Here is a 20540-nt window from a genome sequence, read left to right as displayed (position 1 = left end):
GTTCATATTGATTTTTCATTCCTCCTATGTGTGTCTCAAAATCTGACATCTGTTCTTCAAAATGGTCGACATACTTTTCTTTCTCCATATTGACTTCTACTATCCTGGTTACAGACTTTTTCTTCCCTCTATCATCAACCTCTACTCTTTTCCACTGACTGACACCATCGCATCAAAATTTTCCATAATGGTGTCTACACTCGGTTTATTCAGAACAGCTTTCTCGGGATTTGTTGGAACATCAATTCCTGCTTTTCTCAATACCTTTAAGGTGAGTGCGGCATTTTGGTGCTTTGTACACAAACACGAAAGTCTGCTGGTAAATGCCGTCTTCAGTATACATTCAGGTTGACATCTGCAAAAATGATGAAAGTGATAAGCAGGTCCCTGGATTCTCAGCTTTGAACTTCATATAGAGATTACTCAAATAGTCAGTTAAAACATGACTCTGCACTCTTACACCTTTCTTAAGTCGTTTGGCATCATTTTTTCCTGGCAATGTACGGCTGTTGTCTTCCCGTTTTAAAAACTCTACGACTTTGCTTCTTTTGCGGTTTACTTTTGATCTCAACTTGGTGTTTCTTGTTCTCACTTTTACCCAGCTTATGTCTGCATAGTCAAGTGTTATCAGCAAGCGATTTTATACACCTGTACTTCTTAATTATTCGACCTGATGCAATACGATTAATGCTGCCATCTATCCCTTCAGTGTTTGTTTTCTTGTTTCGGCAATTTCTCTCATTAGTGCTTTTCCAGTAAGAATCGTTTTCTGTTCTTCACTTAGATTTGCTTGGTTCATAAGGTTTTCAGTTTTTTTACTTGGCGTTAGTTCAGTCTCTTTGCTCTGGTTCAGTTTCTTCTTTATTTGTTGCATACTTTTTTGAGTTGTCTTGACCTTTGTGATAAACTTTTTTCTTTCTTGTTCTAGCAATCTTATTCTAGAAAAAGCGTCCGATATGTCTCGTTTCCATCTTTTCACTGCGCCTTTTCTTTCACCTTCACTGACTTTGCGGAAATCCAGACACACCCTTAATCTATCTCTTTCAGACGATGATCCAGGCGTATTATGATCACTTGCACTTTCAAAGCCGCTAGCATCGTTTGCAATGCTTTGTCTTGACCTTTGTTCGTGTTTTCTTTCAAAGAATTTACTTAGGTTCCGTCTATTTTGTTGATTACGCCTCTTTTTGTCATTTTCATAAAGCTCTGCTGTTGGCACATAACTTCTATTCTTTCTGTCCCTTTCTCTCCGTAAATACTCATCCTTGTTCTTTTGTTTTTGCCTCTCCCTATAGGCACGTTGAATTTCTGCCCTACTTTTTGCCATCTTTGTACCTAGAAATAGAATTAAGTGAATTAAATTTCCGTTACTTATTTTAAATTTCCGTTACTTAGTTATTTCCATTTGTTTTTTTAACTCTGGTCACTATTTATTTACTGAAACTGTTAAAATAAGTCTTAAAATACAACACAAATGTGCATAACTAAAGATATATCCATTTGTTAAAATATATTCAATGACATTTTGGAATTGTTTTCACATTCACATGCAAAAAAAGATATATACATATCATATGTTGATTGTGTATTCATATATTTCAATATTAGTGTTTTAATGTCTATGTTCCATCCAAAGGATATACATGCAGTTAAAAGTTATTTTTTTACAAAGAAAGATAAGTCCTCTTTTGTGAAAATACCATAAAAACATGTACACTTTTCTTTAAATTTTCGTTACCATACAGTAACGGAAATTTTATCACATTGTCAAGGATTCATTTATAAAACACTACAAGTGTCGAATATAACGATATATCTAGTAAAACATACAAGCTATTGACATTTGTTTTTAAAAAAAAGATCGTGAATATATAAATTCATAAACATTGAATAAAGTAGCCCTTACCTTTTTCTTTTAGAATCCAAAACAAATCGAATCGTATTTACCACAAAATGGCGACAATTCCTTCCAAACAAGAGGGCCATGATGGCCCTGAATCGCTCACCTGACTCATTAAGATCAGATGAAAACTATGACCTCTATTGTCTACACAATGTTTTTCTATGATTTGACCTAGTGACCTAGTTCCTGACTATAAAAATTCTGACCACAGTTCATAAATATTGGATGAAAACTGTGACCTCTATTGTCAACACAAGGTTTTTCTATTTATTTGACCTAGATTTTTACCCCAGATGACCCAAATACAATCCCACCCAGATTTCATCAAGAATTCTGACCAAATTTCATAAAGGTTGGATGAAAACTGTGATCTCTAATGTCTACACAAGGTTTTTCTATTATTTGACCTAGTGACCTAGTTTTTGACCCCAGATGACCCAAATAAAATCCCAACCCAGATTTCATCAAGATAAACATTCTGACCAAATTTCATAAAGATTGGATGAAAACTGTGACCTCTATTGTCTACAGAAGGTTGTTCTATTATTCGACCTAGTGACCTTGTTTTTGACCCCAGATGACCCAAATACAATCCCAAACCGCATTTCATCAAGATAAACATTTTGACCAAATTTCATCAAGATTGGATGCAAACTGTGACCTCTACTGTCTACACAAACAAAGTGTTGACGGACGGAAGCACGGACAAACGCAGGCACGCACAACGGACGCCGGACATCACACGATCACATAAGCTCACCGTGTCACTTCATGACAGGTGACCTAAAAATATGTGTCGGAGATAAACATGAACAGTTGTGGTTAAAATCCCATAGAAACAAGGGCTGTTTGTAAAACATGCATGCCCCCCTATATGGGCTATAAGTTGTAGTAGCAGCCATTGTGTGAATACGTTTTTTGTCACTGTGAATGGTGGTGGTGGTGGTGGTGGTGTAGTAGTAGTAGTAGTAGTAGTAGTAGTAGTAGTAGTAGTAGTAGTAGTAGTAGTAGTAGTAGTAGTAGTAATAGTAGTTGTAGTAGTAGTAGTAGTAGTAGTAGTAGAAGTAGTAGTAGTAGAAGTAGTAGTAGTAGTAGTGGTAGTAGTAGAAGTAGTAGTAGTAGTAGTAGTAGTAGTAGTAGTAGTGGTAGTAGTAGTAGTAGTAGTAGTAGTGGTAAAAGTAGTAGTAGTAGTGGCAGTAGTAGTAGAAGTAGTAATAGTAGACTTGGTGGTGGTGGTGGTGGTGGTGGTAGTAGTAGTACTAGTAGTAGTAGTACTAGTAGTAGTAGTAGTAGTAGTAGTAGTAGTAGTAGTAGTAGTAGTAGTAGTAGTAGTGGTAGTAGTAGTAGTAGAAGTAGTAGTAGTAGTAGTAGAAGTAGTAGTAGTAGTAGTAGTAGTAGTAGTAGTAGTAGTAGTAGTAGTAGTAGTAGCATTAGCAGTAGCAGAAGCAGTAGCAGCATTACAAGACCAATACTTAAGAATGATCAAATGGGAAAAGGTAACCTAGCACTGGCAGTAAATATGGGGCTCATTTACAGGTCAGATTTGGAATCTCTGCTGTAAAATGAGATTTTGAATGAATTAAAGGGAGGCAAATCTGTAATAAAAAGAACATGCATAAACCGTAGTTGTTTCCCTTGTTTGAACCATGCTAAATCCTTACAAGTTTGGAAAGAATTGGATGAAAAATTTGGACTTCATTGCATAAACACCATTTTCTCAATTCAAGGGGAGGTAATTCTGTACTTCATGGACCAATAATGCTCATTTTTTGTAGGGTTCGTGTCCTCATTGATATAAAGACACTGTGCAAATTTGGAAAGGATCGGACAAAAAATGTGGAAGATTTTTGAAAGTTTTCACAAAATAGGCAAAAACGAATAAACATGCAAAGTTCAACGAGCTCCTGCGGCCATGTTTTTTGACGAATCAAATTTCTTTGAACAACTTTTTCAGGGGAGCCCTCAAAGGTCATCCCTGTGAAATTTTTTGAAAATCTGATGAGCGGTTTCTGACAAGAAGATTTTTTAAGGTTTTTACCATATATGGTCATGGCGGCCATCTTGGTTATGCGATCAAATTTTTTTAACAATTCTTTTGTCCCATGACCTAGGGATGCTCCACATGAAATTTAGTTGAAATTGGCTCAATGGTTTAGTAGAAGAAGATGTTTACAAATTGTTTACATACGGACGGACGGACGGACAAACGGACGCCGGACGCTGAGTGATCACAATAGCTCACCTCGAGCTATCGCTCAGGTGAGCTAAAAATAGATCATGCTAATACTAAGTAATGAGTGACGCCATACTTATCTGACGACATACCTTCCACGCTAGCTTGAAGTGAAATGTTTGCAATAATAAAAAATCGATAACGGAAATTCAAGTATCGGAAATTTTATCTTATTAAATTTCCTATCATAGAAACAATGAAAAGCGATATATATATTGGTTTAATTATGTTTCTCTGCTTTCATATTTATCATGTAATAGTATATATTACGCATGTTCCTTTATCAAGTGTCTAAAAGGATGTTTACTGAGTAACAGAAATTTAATAACTTTACTTTAAGAAAATCACCGTCTTAGAAAAATTATTTTTGGCTAACCGAACATTTTAAAAGAGTATTTGTAATATACAATTATACATGTTAATACAGTTTTCCCTTTTATTACTATGTTTTATTGTTCTCTAGTTCGTTTTTTACCACGTCTGATATTTGTCAGCATTTGGAGGTAACAGAAATTTTGTCAAAATTTGCAATCACGGCGACGTTCAGTTACGGCCAGATAATAAGTTCACAAACAAGTATTGATACGTTTTATAATCTACAGTTTATTTATTACACATCACTTATCACACTAAGCAACTTCGTGCTAAAAAACTATTGTGGTAATAATTATCTACTTGGCTTGCAAAAGGGTTTATTCTGATTGGCGACAGTTAATGGAAATTTTTACAAGAGCACCGCCTTGCGGGTGCAGACCGCTCATCTATTTTCTTTTTAAAGGTGAAGGGACTCTCATTTTCAATCACAAAGGAGGGAGGGGTGGAGTGAAGAGGGGTGTATAGTGTGCGGGTGTGGACATTTATTACATTATCTTCCAAAAATGCGAAAAAAAATACTTAAGAAGTAAAGTGGATCGAAACACAAAATTTAACCATATATTCAAAGTTACTAAGTCAAAAAAGGGCCATAATTCCGTAAAAATGACAACCAGAGTTATGCAACTTGTCCTTTTACTGTACCCTTATGATAGTTTGCGAGTGTTCAAAGTATGAAAGCAATATCTATGATACTTTAGGGGTTAAGTGAACCAAAACACAAAACTTGACCAAATTTTCAATTTTCTAAGTATAAAGGGCCCATAATTCCGTCCAAATGCCAGTCAGAGTTACATAACTTTGCCTGCACAGTCCCTTATGATAGTTAATAAGTGTTGCAAGTATGAAAGCAATAGCTTTGATACTGTAGGAATAAAGTGGACCTAAACACAAAACTTAACCAAATTTTTAATTTTCTAAGTATAAAAAGGGCACATAATTCTGTCAAAATGCCAGTCAGAGTTACATTACTTTGCCTGCACAGTCCCCTTATGATAGTTAGTAAGTGTTGCAAGTATGAAAGCAATAGCTTTGATACTTAAGGAATAAAATGGACCTAAACACAAAACTTAAACAAAATTTTCTATTTTCTAAGTATAAAAAGGGCAAATAATTCTGTCAAAATGCACGCCAGAGTTATCTAACTTTGCTTGCCCAGTCCCCTCATGATAGTTAGTAAGTGTACCAAGTTTGAATGCAATAGCATTGATATTTTCTGAGAAAAGTGGACCTAAACGCAAAACTTAACCAAAATTTTCCATTTTCTAAGTATAAAAAGGGCACATAATTCTGTCAAAATGCATGCCAGAGTTATCTTACTTTGCCTGCCCAGTCCCCTCATGATAGTAAGTAAGTGTACCAAGTTTGAATGCAATAGCATTGATACTTTCTGAGAAAAGTGGACCTCAACGCAAAACTTAACCGGACGCCGACGCCAACGCCGACGCAGACGCCAAGGTGATGACAATAGCTCATAATTTTTTTTCAAAAAATAGATGAGCTCAAAAGTGATTGTATAAAGTAAAAATTTCAAAGCTATTTTTTAGAACTTTTCCAATTTTTTTTCATAAGCATTGAGTCTGACAAGGACTGACTTTTTGACCTATTACAGATTTCCTAATATTCATCTTAACTTTGATTTTGACACTGTAAATATTATGGAATCAGTGTAATTGTTTTTCAATAATACTTTAAAGTGTGGCTCACAATCATGATTCGTGATTTTCAAAGATTGACATATTTTTCAGGTTCACTTTCTCAAACACAAAGAATTATGCTGACAATAGTAACCAATGAAGACATTTCAGCAAAGCTTGCTGCGGTTATTTCCATTGTTGTTTTACAATCACAGATCTGAGCCTCACTTGATTGTTGAGGCAAAACAAAAAAATCGACATGGCGGATTTTTCGTTTATTCTGTGAATTGGGAATTTTTTATGTGAATTGTGAATATATATATATTTCTATTGGGATAAATGGTTGCATTAAATGGTGCTATTTTAGGGTACCAACTTTAGATAGAGGAAAAACGCTGTAAACGCTTAGCAATGAGAACAAACCTTCCCATGATTATGTATATCCCTGGACCCAACACAGAAAACTGTGGAGGGCTGGTTGTTACCGGCAAACTTGTAGGTGTCAAAGCAGACCGCATGACAGGTTATGCACTGAGTGATGTCCTCATCTGCGTTGTACAGCTGGGTGAGACCAGATATTTTGTCCTCCTGAAAAGATTCAGGAAGAGAAATAAATGTAAATAATGTATCAGTCTGAATCATTACCAAGGCTTGTACTTTTTTCATGCATTTCATGCCTTTGGCTGGGGATAAAAATAACAAGTGGGCCTGAAAGGCCCAAAGTCGCTCACCTGAGATAAGAAATGACCTGTTCTTTGCAGCCTAAGATATCAATGGAACAAATGTTCAAACAAAGTTTCATGAAGAATGAACAACAAATGGCCCCCTGGCGGCCATGTTTTTTTAACAGACCTGAAACATTTTTTAACTCTTCCAAGATATGTCCAAATTTCATGAAGATTGGGCAAAAAATGTGTCTTCTAGACTATTCACATGCTTTCACTATATACATATAAAGAAAACTGCCCCACCCCCTGGCAGCCATGTTTTTTCACTGATCACGACCATTTTCAAACTCGTCCGAGACATCCACATAACTAACGTTTTGACATATTTCATGATGATTAGGCGAAAAATGTGACTTCTAGAGTGTTCACAAGCTTTTTTACTATATAAATATAAGGAAAAAGCCCCCCCCCCCCCTGGCGGCCATGTTTTTTCACCGATCCAAACCATTTTCGAACTAAACTGTCGTATCCAGGTGTGGTAGTGGGGTCTCGTTCACTTACGCAAGCAGTGCTGTCCACAGGATTTTTGTCAGGCGCCCCAGGGCTGATAGGGGTGTTTTTTTTTTTTAATTTAACGTGTCAATTCACGTTCTGTGGTGCGTTATAACTCTAAGAAAAAGAGTGTCAAAAGACGTCATTTGGTGCGCTATGACTCTTCAAGAAAATCCCCCAGTCATTTAAATATATATATAATTTTTATATTGTTTAATTGTTTAAAACTTTCCCGCACAGATAGTAAAATCACGACTCGAACGATTCCCCAATACATCCGTTTCAACTAGGGATGGCAAAATTATTCGAATATTCGAATATTCGATTGAATGGTCAGCATTCGAATAATAAAAATGATATTCGCAAATTCGCATTTTTATTCAAACGTAATTTCACCAATATTTAATGACCTGCGAACCGCTTACTAAAAAGCAACCGAAGCCACCTGGGAGTAACATGTTTGACGTGACGTTCTTCGTGTCAAACTGATAACGCGGCCCGTATCAGTGTTGATTGCGCAATGCAATATACACGCTCTAAGAAAGGCCCCGACTGTTGTTTGCCAATGGGGTGCCAATTAACGGTTTCAATTGACTGGCGAATATTAATTAAGTATTGTGATCACAGTATGTACAGCCATTTAAATGTGTGAATTACTCAAATCGCGCAATGCAATATACTTACTATAAGAAAGGGCCCGAACTGTTGTTTGTCAATTAGGTACCAATTAAGGGCTTCAAATTACTTGCGAATAATAATTTAGTTTTTGTTATCACAGTTTGAACAGACATTTAAATAATGTGAATTACTCAAAAGTAACAGATGATATAAACTAAACAATCATCAAGGAATCATAATTCAAATCTGAAAATGCCACCAGCCCCTTGTGCAGTATGGAATACTTTACACGGTCTGTGGATAAGAAGACCGCAACGTGTAATGTGTGTAAACTTAGTTTTACATATGCGCGGTCTGCTACAAATCTGTGGAATCATTAAAAATTAAAATTCTATGACACGATGTTTTACATTCTATTTGTGCCCGATCACAGTACCGGTCATAGTATTAGTCGACAGCGATACAATTTTTCGATAGCAACGTTAATAAACAGCCTCGTATTTAGCAAACGGATATAACTTACAAACCAATGGAAATTAACACATAACAAGGTAAAATCAATCCAGCCGTTTTATGCGAATATTCGAATATTCGATTGAATGAATTTGCGAACATTCGAATACCGATATTGCGTAAATGGTACAACTTCTTGCTAATCTGTAATCAAGCTGCGATAAACTCTTACTTCGTGCCAGACGTCAATAAAAAATAATGGTCGATAGTTAACCCCGCCCTCATAAGCATTCGCGTAACCGATTGGACTATGAACATCACAGATTGACGACTGGAAAGTTACCTGATACATCCTTGTCAGCATTTAAATGACTGTAATGTGGCTAGAATAATCAATATGCGCGTCATGCTGTTCTCTTATCAGTGGAATATCCATTACCCCATATGGTGTTTATGGCGATAACTTGTTAAAGTAGGTACCGATTGCTCTTTTAAAACAGGGAATATTGATACACTGATAGAGAAACCTTGATTTTTTTTTGACAATCTCCACTTTCTTTTACTGAAAAATACATTGATCGGAAAATTTCAAGCGCCCTGGGGACTCTGATTTCGAAATTCAAGCGCCCCGGTGAGGGATCGTTAAATGGCCTGTATAAAGCCCTGGCAAGTGAACCGGTCATGGGACGGTTACGAGTTATGTAACTTTGTGAGCACTTATGTAATGCGAAATATTTATTCTATGCTTATTTCCGGTCAGGATGACACAACTGACTGGTTGTAATTCAATTAACTCAAGAAGTACAGTCAGATACGCCTGTATACACTCAAAGAATTCATCTATAAGTGAAAACCAAAGCAGCTTTAACGAAAATAATTAACTTTTATTCCAAGAACTTGGAAAATGAAGAACAATGACAGAGAATTAAGAACAGGTACAAGCCAAGTCTGAAGAATCTAAGTATCGTTACAAAAATGAACAAAATACAGCAAATACCTTAATGAATGTAAAAAGAAGTTCACAATCTGTCAAACAAGAGGGCCTGAAAGGCCCAAAGTCGCTCACCTGAGATAAAAAGAAATGACCTGTTCTTTGCAGCCCAAGATATCAATAGAACAAATGTTCTAACCAAGTTTCATGAAGAATGAACAACAAATGGCCCCCTGGCAGCCATGTTTTTCAACAGACTGGAACCATTTTTGAACTCGTCCAAGATAATATTGGGACGAATCTTCTGACAAAGTTTCATGAAGATCCAACAATAAATGTGGCCTCTACAGTGTTAACAAGGCAAATATTCATGATGCAAAATGGAAGACAGACAATTGACAAAAAGTGATCACAAAAGTTCACCATGAGCAAAAAATATTATGCTCATAAAGATTGTCACCATTTGTGAAGATCAGCAAGTGTCATTCAGATTGAACTAAAAATGTCACTAAAAGTATTCACAATGTTTCACTATAAACAGCTGTGGTAGTGCGGTCTTGTTCGCTTACGCAAGTGAACCGGTCTTGGGACGGTTACAAGTTATGTAACTTTGTGAGCACTTATGTAATACGGAAAGATTTATCGAATCTAACTAAAGAACGCTTATATCCGGTAAGGATAACACCACTGACTAGTTGTAATTCAATTAACTAAAGGTGTCCAGTTGGATACGCCTGAATACACTCAAAGAATTAATCTATAAGTGAAAACCAAAGCAGCTTTAACGAAAATAACTAACTTTTATTCTAAGAACTAGAAAAATGAAGAACAATGACAGAAAATTAAGAACAGGTACAAGCCAAGTCTAAAGAATCTAAGCATCGTTATAAATGAACAAATACAGCAAATACCTTAATTAATATAAAAAGAAGCCTGTTTAAACTTTTACTCTTATATAAAAGGTGTATTTTCTCAAACCGTCATTGCTATGAATATTAGACCGGTTATATTTACCATTTTTATACCTTTTCTGTACATATTGTATCATATAACAGAAGGGAATAGTAACATTATATACAGTAGACTTTGCCAATACCGGACTCTCTTAATACCGGAACTTTCCCAATTCCGAACGGTCGGGCCAGTCCCGTATTTTCTCCTTCTATTTCTTTGTTAAAAAATGTTGAATAAACCGAACTCTCTGCAAACCGGAAACCGGACGGGTATCTCCGTAAATTTGGTCAGTTTCAACGTAAAATACATTGAGTATACCGGACGGTCTAAATTCTCAAGATGCCCGAGGCGTGAAAATAACAATACCTAGTCAGCACAGCGAGTGCGGTGTCACACATTTTGCTCGCGCAATTATCGATAATCGGATTAAACATATCATAAAGGTGTCAACTCGTTACTGCGCTATGAGAGTCCGATTAAGTAATGTAAAACAAACTGTAAATGTCTATAATAGATGTGCGGTAACACCAAAAAAGTGATTGACTCGATCGTTTTAGTAATTATTTATTATCGCCTATGATAAAAAAATTAATGCATGCTGTTGCGACGATCACTTTCTTGTGATCTTCTCGGGTATTTTAAAAGATCTTATAGCCATGTTTTTAACGCTGAAATGGTTGTTTGTTTGTTTGTCAGATAAACTGTTAGAATTATGACTGTTAAATATCCATCAATCTGTATGCAAATTCATTCATTGCCGTTTACTAATTTCGAAAGAATATAAAATGTCGCAGCCTCCAGCTAGACCCAGACGCGTACAGCTTACGTTAGAGGATAAGATAAAGCTCATCACGGGCAACGGCAGACACCCTTCTTAACATTTCAGAAAATCAGATCGTAAAGGAGAAATGTGCTTTCAAGCAGAGAGTGATCTTGGACTTTTTCGTGAAATCGTAAACTTCAAGAATTAGTAGGTTTTGAGATTATGAATATCTTGAAAAATAATTATGACGCTGTTTTTTGCTTGTGTGTATGTTTAATGAAATGTGGTACATGTATGTATTGAATAATAAATCGTGTATCTACAACAATCTTATTTGTGTCGTCACTCGCCTATATGACAAATGCCACGTACGTACATGTATAAGCACCACGCTCTTTTTGGGATTAATCAAAACAAGTCGGTATGGAATTTTTTTTAAATCGACTAAAACACATTTTTTTAAGAATGCAATTAACATCATCAGTACCTGCGTACAGTTATCACATGGTACATGTAAATGTTTATGGTTTGTTTTATTTTTATGTGATTCTGTACACAATGCATACCATGTATATTTCGGCAATATGAAAACTCTTGGTAAACCGGAACTCTCTGAAAACCGGACGATCAGGCCGGTCCCGAGACCGTCCGGTTTACAGAGAGTCTACTGTACTTTAAACTCATTACAATCCAATATTGAGTAAGGAGATTATTCATATCTATGTCTATTCATATCTATGTTTTCAGTAAAATAAACTCATATCTATGTTTTCAGTAAAATATAAATATAAACTGGAAAAGTCCCGGCTCCTTTAAAAGTCTCGTTATCAATTAATTAATACTGTTATTTTCAGTCAGATTCAAATTTTATGCTTATTCATAAATACAATTATCATAATCTAAAACTGCAAATATGTATTGTGTTATTGATTATTAATTCATTTGTAGCTAAATTGTAATTTAAAAAATAAAAAGAATTATGACCTGATTACTTTCTTAAGAATATATAGTGAATAATTCAACATTTTGTGCAAGTAGATTATCCTTTAACATGTAATTTGTTTCATTCTCATCAGATTATTTGCAAATTGATAATATCATGATCTCAGAAAATTATAACACTGAAGAGCACATTTCATCTTTCTTATCAGTTATCTTAACTCTGGGGAACTCTTTAGGAGTTTTCTCAAAGATGGGTTATCAGTAATAGTTCCCATTATAAATTAATTTGCTACAAACTGATAACAAATGTGACGATACAATATGTACATATTTACAAAAGAAATGACAACTTAGCCCTATATGTCATTATAATAGAAAAATATGCATTTTGAAGTATTTACCCTTTAAGTGTTTTCAAACCAAGGGGTCTAACAAATTCCAGAGGTAAACTAAAAATAGATTAGGGAAGCAGGTTAAACAAGGGAGTTAACTATTAGAAAGTTAAATCTAAAGTATGTACAGGTTATCTTTCTTTAACATTTTGGCTTATCAGATTTTTGTTAACTTTACTGTTTCCATGTTTTCACTATACATGTATACATATAAAAAAAACTGCCCCACCCCCTGGCGGCCATGTTTTTCCAACCATCAAGACCATTTTCGAACTCGTCCGAGATATCTATTAAATCGATGTTTAGAATTTTTTTTATGATGATTAGGCAAAAAATGTGACTTCTAGAGTGTTCACAAGGTTTTTTTACTATATAAATATAAGGAAAATGACCCCCCCCTGGCGGCCATGTTTTTTACCGATCTGAACCATTTTCAAACTCAACCGTCATATCCAGAAAACACTTGTTCTGACTAAATTTCATGAAAATTGGGCCAAAAAGGTGACTTCTACTCTGTTCACATGTTTTCACTATATACATATAGAGAAAAATGCCCCGCCCACTGGCGGCCATGTTTTTTCACCGATCTCGACCATTTTCAAACTCTTCCGAGACAACAATTGAAACAATGTTTTGACCAACTTTCATGATGATTGGGCAAAAATTGTGACTTCTAGAGTGTTTACAAGGTTTCTCTATAGCCAAATAAGGAAAACTGCCCCGCCCACTGGCGGCCATGTTTTTCAATGGATCTGAACCACTGTTGAACTCAACCAAGATATCATTAAGACAAACATTTTGACTAAGTTACATGAAGATTAGGCATGAAATGTGACTTGTACAGTGTTAACAAGGTTTTTCTTTTTTTTGACCTAGTGACCTAGTTTTTGACCCAGCACAACCCAGTTTCGAACATGGCTGAGATTATATTGGGACAAAGCTTCAGACCAAGTTTCATGAAGATGGGACAAGAAATGTGCCCTCTAGAGTGTTTACAAGCAAATGTTAACGGACGGACGGACGGACATACGATGGACAAAGACCGGTCACAAAAGCTCACCTGAGCAATCAGGTGAGCTAAAAAGTTGTTTCAGATTCACACATTTTCATTTTAGTTATGATATTTGTGGGGAAACAGTTATACTGAACATTTACCATGCTATTAAATATCCATTAGATACATATTTTGACGATTTAAAAACCTGAAAATTATAAAGCATTGCAACGCGAAACAAATTAATAATTTGGAAAGTTCTGTTATTGTTGTTATATTTGTGGAATTACGAGAATAGCTTATATATAGTATAAAATACAAATGACCTTGTATCAGGAAGGATGGCCGAGTGGTCTAAGTAGTAGACTTTTTACTCCAGGACTCCAGGGGTCAGTGGTTCAATCCCTGCTGAGGGTTACCTTTTTTTCTCTTTTTTAATTTTTATTCTTGATTGTTTACTGGAGCTTTTTAGATCCAATGTTTAAATTTATCAATATAAAGCATTTAATGACAAACTTCAAAACATGCCAAAATCTGTGAAAAGGCCCTTTGAAGATCATTCAACTGTGAACCTTTGAGCACGATTAAACTAGCATTTAAAAAGGATTTTAAAACACAATTGTTGGACTATATAATATTCTTAATTGAGTAAAACAGACAAAAAGCCATATTTATACTAAAACTTGCTTCAGCTTAAAATTCCTTTCTGTATCATTACCTACACACACAAGAAAATTAAATCATAAACATTTGAGCTTGATTTACTTGGTATTTCAAGAGGAAATTAAAACAGAATTGCATGATTTTAGTAGAATAACAGAGAATGAAACAAAAATCTGCTGAACATTTTCGCAGAAAACATTCCTTTAAAATTCATCAACCGGGTACACATACATTTTATTCACTTGTATAAATGTTAGAGAGACCCAACCTTTAGTAAAAGGTGTTAAAAACAAGCTTCTTGAGGCTACAATGTGGAAAATCGCACACAGTGGCCACAATTCTTCACAAAAAATCTCAGCCTAAATTCCTATCTGTACCATCATCTAAACATTATGGTCATTCAACGGTGAAAGATAGAGTGCTATCTACCCAATAGTTAAATAAGATTTCAATATACAACCTTTGGGATGGACGTTCCAATGTATGGTACAGAGCAATGCCTAATGCCCCTATTGTTTTCCATTCCTTTCAGCCAGCTCATAAATATGTTAAATTACCACTGTTAGCTCTAACAAGAGCTGTCACCATAGGATGACTTATGCCCCCTATAAACGCTTGGTAGAAGTTATGAGCTTTTTTCGAAACCTAAAACGCAGATTTTGAAACCTAACTGCGGACCCTAAGTTCAAGGTCAAGGTCACAAGGGTCAAAATTTGTGTGCGTATGGAAAGGCCTTGTCCATATACACATGCATGCCAAATATAAAATTGCTTTCTGAAGCGACATAACAGTTATGAGCATTTTTCGAAATCTAAATGCAAAGTGTGACGGACAGACGGACGGACACACAGACAGATGATTCGATCACTATATGCCCTCCTTTGGGGGCATAAAAATGTCTTAGAAAATCAAAATAAATCAGAAAGCCACGTAAACTAGAGAGCGAACATCATGCTTAATCCTTGAAATGCACTAATTGACCCTGTGACCTAGTTTTTGACCCGGCATGACCCATATTCGAACTTGACCTAGATATTGTCTTGATGCAACTTCTGACCAAGTTTGGTAAAGATCAGATGAAAACTACTTCAATTAGAGAGTGGACACCATGCTAAATCCTTGAAATGCACTAAGTGACCCTGTGACCTAGTTTTTGACCTGGCATGACCCATATTCGAACTTGACCTACATATTTTCTTGATACAACTTCTGACCAAGTTTGGTAAAGATAAGATGAAAACTACTTCAATTGGAGAGCGGACAACATGCTAAATCCTTGAAATGCACTAAGTGACCCCGTGACCTAGTTTTTGACCCGGCATGACCCATATTCGAACTTAACCTAGATATTGTCTTGATACAACTTCTGACCAAGTTTGGTAAAGATCAGATGAAAACTACTTCAATTAGAGAGCTGACAACATGCTAAATCCTTGAAATGCACTGAGTGACCCCCTGACCTAGTTTTTGACCCAGAATGACCCATATTCGAACTTGACCTAAATATTGTCTAAATACAACTTCTGACCAAGTTTGGTAAAGATCGGATGAAAACTATTTGAATTTGAAAGCAGACACAAAAAGTGTTACAGACTGACAGTGCGAAAACTATAAACCCCCTTTTATTCGTAAGGGGGCATAAAAATACTTATAAGGTATTATGGACATTATTACAATTCTGATTTTAAAACATTTCAATTACCTCCGGTGTGAGTCCAGTGATTGCAAACCATCTCAAGCTGGCGTCTGCTTTATAGCTGATAATTTCACTGAAGGCCAGGCGACTGTGGCGACTGAAAATCTTTTCTGGTTGACTGTCTTCTTTAAAAAAAAGAAACATTAAAATATATTTTATCTTCATTCCATATGTTTTCCATGTAATACAACCATTAGTAATATTTGACTCATTTGTAATATGATATTTTCAGCCTTACCATTGAAAACACCTTCTTTTACTGACTTGTCACATTATTAAATTTTGCTAAAGTGATTGAAAACTTTCCTTTAACTTGAACAATAAAGCATGCCATGTTAGTAAACAACTTACAGAATCATTAGTGTTATCAGACGGTACAATTTCTGATCTGTCAGACTTTGATATTAAATACACGTAGTCCACATATATAACACTTGTCAAGGTGATGCTTTATAACCCTTTTAAAAAGTTCAATTACGTAATTTTTAAACTAGTTACAATATAAATTGCATGTAATGACAACTTGCATCATTTGATTTACCACTTAAATGTATATCAAAACAATGGAAAAAATTGTCACAAAACCAGGTTTTAAATTTGAAAAAAAAGTCTGATAAAGGGAGACAACTCAAACTGAACTGATTGTTTATAATGAACCCCCTTTGTTTCAAAATAAATATATTTTTAGTCATGGCGACCTTGACTTTGGAGATATTGACGTAATTCTTTCATGTGACACACTGTCCAATGATGGTGAACAAATGTGCCAAATGATTTTAAAATGTCACAATGAATGATATAGTTATGGCCCGGACAAGCTCATTTATGGCAATTTTTAACCTTTGAACTCAAAGTGTGACCTTGACCTTTGAGATATCGACGTAATTCTTTCGCGCGACACAACGTCTTATGATGGTGAACAAATGTACCATATGATTTTAAAATCTCACAATGAACGAAAAAGTTATGGCCCAGACAAGCTTGTTCTGCTCGCCCCCCCACCTGCCTGCTCGCAGACATTCGCCAATCTAATAACCATTTTTTTCCTTCGGAAAACCTGGTTAAAAAGTAAATTCCCAATAGAAAATCTTTATTCTAAATACTTTGCGTATAACTTATAATATAAAAATTATTATAAATTATTTGTTGCACTATTTCAAAACAAGAGCACCGCCTTGCAGGTGCAGACATGCATAAACCGTAGTTGTTTCCCTTGTTTGAACCATGCTAAATCCTTAAAATGCCTATTTCCAGTAACTATGACCTTCACCTGTGACCTTGACCTTTGACCTAGTGACCTCAAAATCAATAGGGGTCATCTGCGAGTCATGATCAATGTACCTATGAAGTTTCATGATCCCAGGCCCAAGCGATCTTGAGTTATCGTCTGACAACCACCTGGTGGACGGACCGACCGACAGACCGACACGAGCAAAGCAATATACCCCCTCTTCTTCGAAGGGGGGCATAATAATAAAAATAAATATTTGTGTTTTAACCGTTTCAAAAAAAAAATAATTGGGGGGGTTGGATGGGGGGGGGGGGGGGGGTGTATAGTGTGAGGGTGTGGTGGTCATTTGTGAGATGATCTTAAAAAAAAAAAATTAAGGGGGGGGGGGGGAGAGGGATTCTTACGTGCAATGGTTGGACGGTATTTCAAACATAAAATAATAAAAATAAATATTTGTGTTTTTTAACTGTTTCCAAAAAAAAATTGGGGGGTGGGGTGGGGGGTCATTCGTGAGATCATCTTAAAAATAAAAAAATAAAATAAAAAAAATTTAGGGGGGAGATTGGGGGGGGGGGGGGGAGGGGGGGGAGGGCACGGGGGATGGTTTGGGTGGAGTCTATTGTGGTATGTCAGGTAAGAGTAGTTTTGTCAAAGTATCAATCAAATCTAATCATAAATAAAGAAGTTATGGCAATTTTAGCAAAATTTAATAATTTGACCTTGAGAGTCAAGGTCATTCAAAGGTCAACGTAAAATTCAACTTGCCATGTACAGTAACCTCATGATAGCATGAAAGTATTTGAAGTTTGAAAGCAATAGCCTTGATACTTTAGAAGTAAAGTGGATCGAAACACAAAATTTAACCATATATTCAAAGCTACTAAGTCAAAAAAGGGCCATAATTCCGTAAAAATGACAACAGGAGTTATGCAACTTGTCCTCTTACTGTACCCTTATGATAGTTTGCGAGTGTTCCAAGTATGAAAGCAATATCTATGATACTTTAGGGGTAAAGTGGACCAAAACACAAAACTTAACCAAATTTTCAATTTTCTAAGTATAAAGGGCCCATAATTCCGTCCAAATGCCATTCAGAGTTACATAACTTTGCCTGCATAGTCCCCTTATGATAGTTAATAAGTGTTGCAAGTATGAAAGCAATAGCTTTGATACTGTAGGAATAAAGTGGACCTAAACACAAAACTTAACCAAATTTTCAATTTTCTAAGTATAAAAAGGGCACATAATTCTGTAAAAATGCCAGTCAGAGTTACATTACTTTGCCTGCACAGTCCCCATTTGATAGTTAGTAAGTGTTGCAAGTATGAAAGCAATAGCTTTGATACTTAAGGAATAAAATGGACCTAAACAAAAAACTTAACCAAAATTTTCAATTTTCTAAGTATAAAAAGGGCACATAATTCTGTCAAATGCACGCCAGAGTTATCTAACTTTGCCTGCCCAGTCCCCTCATGATAGTGAGTAAGTGTACCAAGTTTGAATGCAATAGCATTGATACCTTCTGAGAAAAGTGGACCTAAACGCAAAACTTAACCGGACGCCGACGCCAAGGTGATGACAATAGCTCATAATTTTTTTTCAAGAAATAGATGAGCTAACAAGAGCACGCATAACGGGTGCAACGCTCGGCTGTGGGTGCAGTTTTGAATAAATGAAAGCTTGACAGAGTTATTTTTTTTTAAAGAGGTCACAGTGACCTTGACCTTTGACCTAGTGACCCCAAAATGGGTGTGGCGTGTAGAACTCATCAAGGTACATCTACATATGAAGTTTCATAGTTGTAGGTTAAAGCACTTTGATTTAAGAGCCAATGTTCAAAACCTTAACAAACCTTGACACGGACAGCGGACACGACGAGCTGGCTATGACAATACCTCGTGTTTTCTCCAAAAACAGCCTAGCTAAAAATGTGTAAGTCTTAATTATTTTATCACTTTTATATATTTACATATCTTTTAGACCAATCATGAACTAGAAATGGCGCGGCCGCAGCCGAAGCGTATCCCCAATGCGTAACTTTTGACCCAGGGGTCAGATCAAAATTCCAAATTGTGCACTGTCGCACATATTCTCATAGCTACCATTTGTGTAAGTATCAAGACTCCAGTGATAATAGTGTAGGAGGAGATAGTGGCCTGGACAGATGGACGGGGAGATAACCACATAATCCCCCCCCCCCGCTTTAATTCGATGCGTGGGGATAAAAATGGGCTAAATATTGAGCATTAAATTTTGGAATGTTGAAGTCATTCAACAACATTATTTAACAAGCGATGTGTTTGTGAAACACTATGTCCCCATATATATGACCTTTGACCTTGAAGGATGACCTTGACCTTTCACCACTCAAACTGTGCAGCTCCATGAGATACACATGCATGTCAAATATCAAGTTGCTAGCTTCAATATTGCAAAAGTGACATTAAATGTGCGATTTTGACCCATATATTTGACCTTTGACCTTGAAGGATGACCTTGACCTTTCACCACTCAAAATGTGTAGCTCCATGAGATACACATGCATGCCAAATATCAAGTTGCTATCTTCAATATTGCAAAAGATATGGCAAATGTTAAAGTTGGGGCAAACAAACAAAACAACAAACAAACCAACAGACAGGGCAAAAACAGTATGTCCCCCACTATAGTAATGGAGGACATAAAAATGTGTCTTCAAGTAACAAGAGCACCGCATAACGGGTGCCAATGCTCAGCTGCCGTGCAGTTTTGAACAAGAGCACCGCCTTGCGGGTGCAGACCGCTCATCTATTTTCTTTTTAAAGGTGAAGAGACTCTCAATTTCAATCACAAAGGAGGGAGGGGTGGAGTGAAGAGGGGTGTAAAGTGTGGGGGTGTGGACATTTATTACATTATCTTCCAAAAATGCGAAAAAAAAATGCAAAAAAAAAAGAAACTTTTTTTGGGGGGTGGGGGGGGGTGGGGGGGGGGAGGGGATTCTTGGGTGCGATGGTTGGAAGGTATTTCAAAAATAAAATAATAAAAATAAATATTTGTGTTTTTTAACAGTTTCAAAAAAAAAAAAATTGGGGGTGGGGGGGTGGGGTGGGGGGGTATAGTGTGAGGGTGTGGGAAGTTATGGCAATTTTAGCAAAATTTAATACTTTAACCTTGAGAGTCAAGGTCATTCAAAGGTCAAGGTAAAAATTAACTTGCCAGGTACAGTAACCTCATGATAGCATGAAAGTATTTGAAGTTTGAAAGCAATAGCCTTGATACTTTAGAAGTAAAGTGGGTCGAAACACAAAATTTAACCATATATTCAAAGTTACTAAGTCAAAAAAGGGCCATAATTCCGTAAAAATGACAACAGGAGTTATGCAACTTGTCCTTTTACTGTACCCTTATGATAGTTTGCGAGTGTTCCAAGTATGAAAGCAATATCTATGATAATTTAGGGGTAAAGTGGACCAAAACACAAATCTTAACCAAATTTTCAATTTTCTAAATAGAAAGCGCCCATAATTCCGTCCAAATGCCAGTCAGAGTTACATAACTT

General features: G+C 36.1%; 1 protein-coding gene across 2 annotated transcripts in view; it reads right to left on the bottom strand.

Moving 5' to 3' along the window:
- LOC127854537 (clathrin heavy chain-like) overlaps window positions 1–20540 on the bottom strand; it is a 57407-nt gene that overhangs the window by 22139 nt on the left and 14728 nt on the right. For both annotated transcript variants that reach the window (XM_052389604.1, XM_052389610.1), the window contains exons 5-6: window positions 15778–15896; window positions 6569–6733 (exon numbers count right to left, since the gene is read on the bottom strand). In XM_052389604.1, coding sequence (XP_052245564.1) covers window positions 6569–6733; window positions 15778–15896 — 284 coding nt within the window. The remainder of the gene's footprint in view (window positions 1–6568; window positions 6734–15777; window positions 15897–20540) is intronic.

Source organism: Dreissena polymorpha, chromosome 1 (genome assembly GCF_020536995.1).
Source record: "Dreissena polymorpha isolate Duluth1 chromosome 1, UMN_Dpol_1.0, whole genome shotgun sequence".
Taxonomy (NCBI): domain Eukaryota; kingdom Metazoa; phylum Mollusca; class Bivalvia; order Myida; family Dreissenidae; genus Dreissena; species Dreissena polymorpha.
This window is presented reverse-complemented; position numbering and strand designations above follow the sequence as displayed.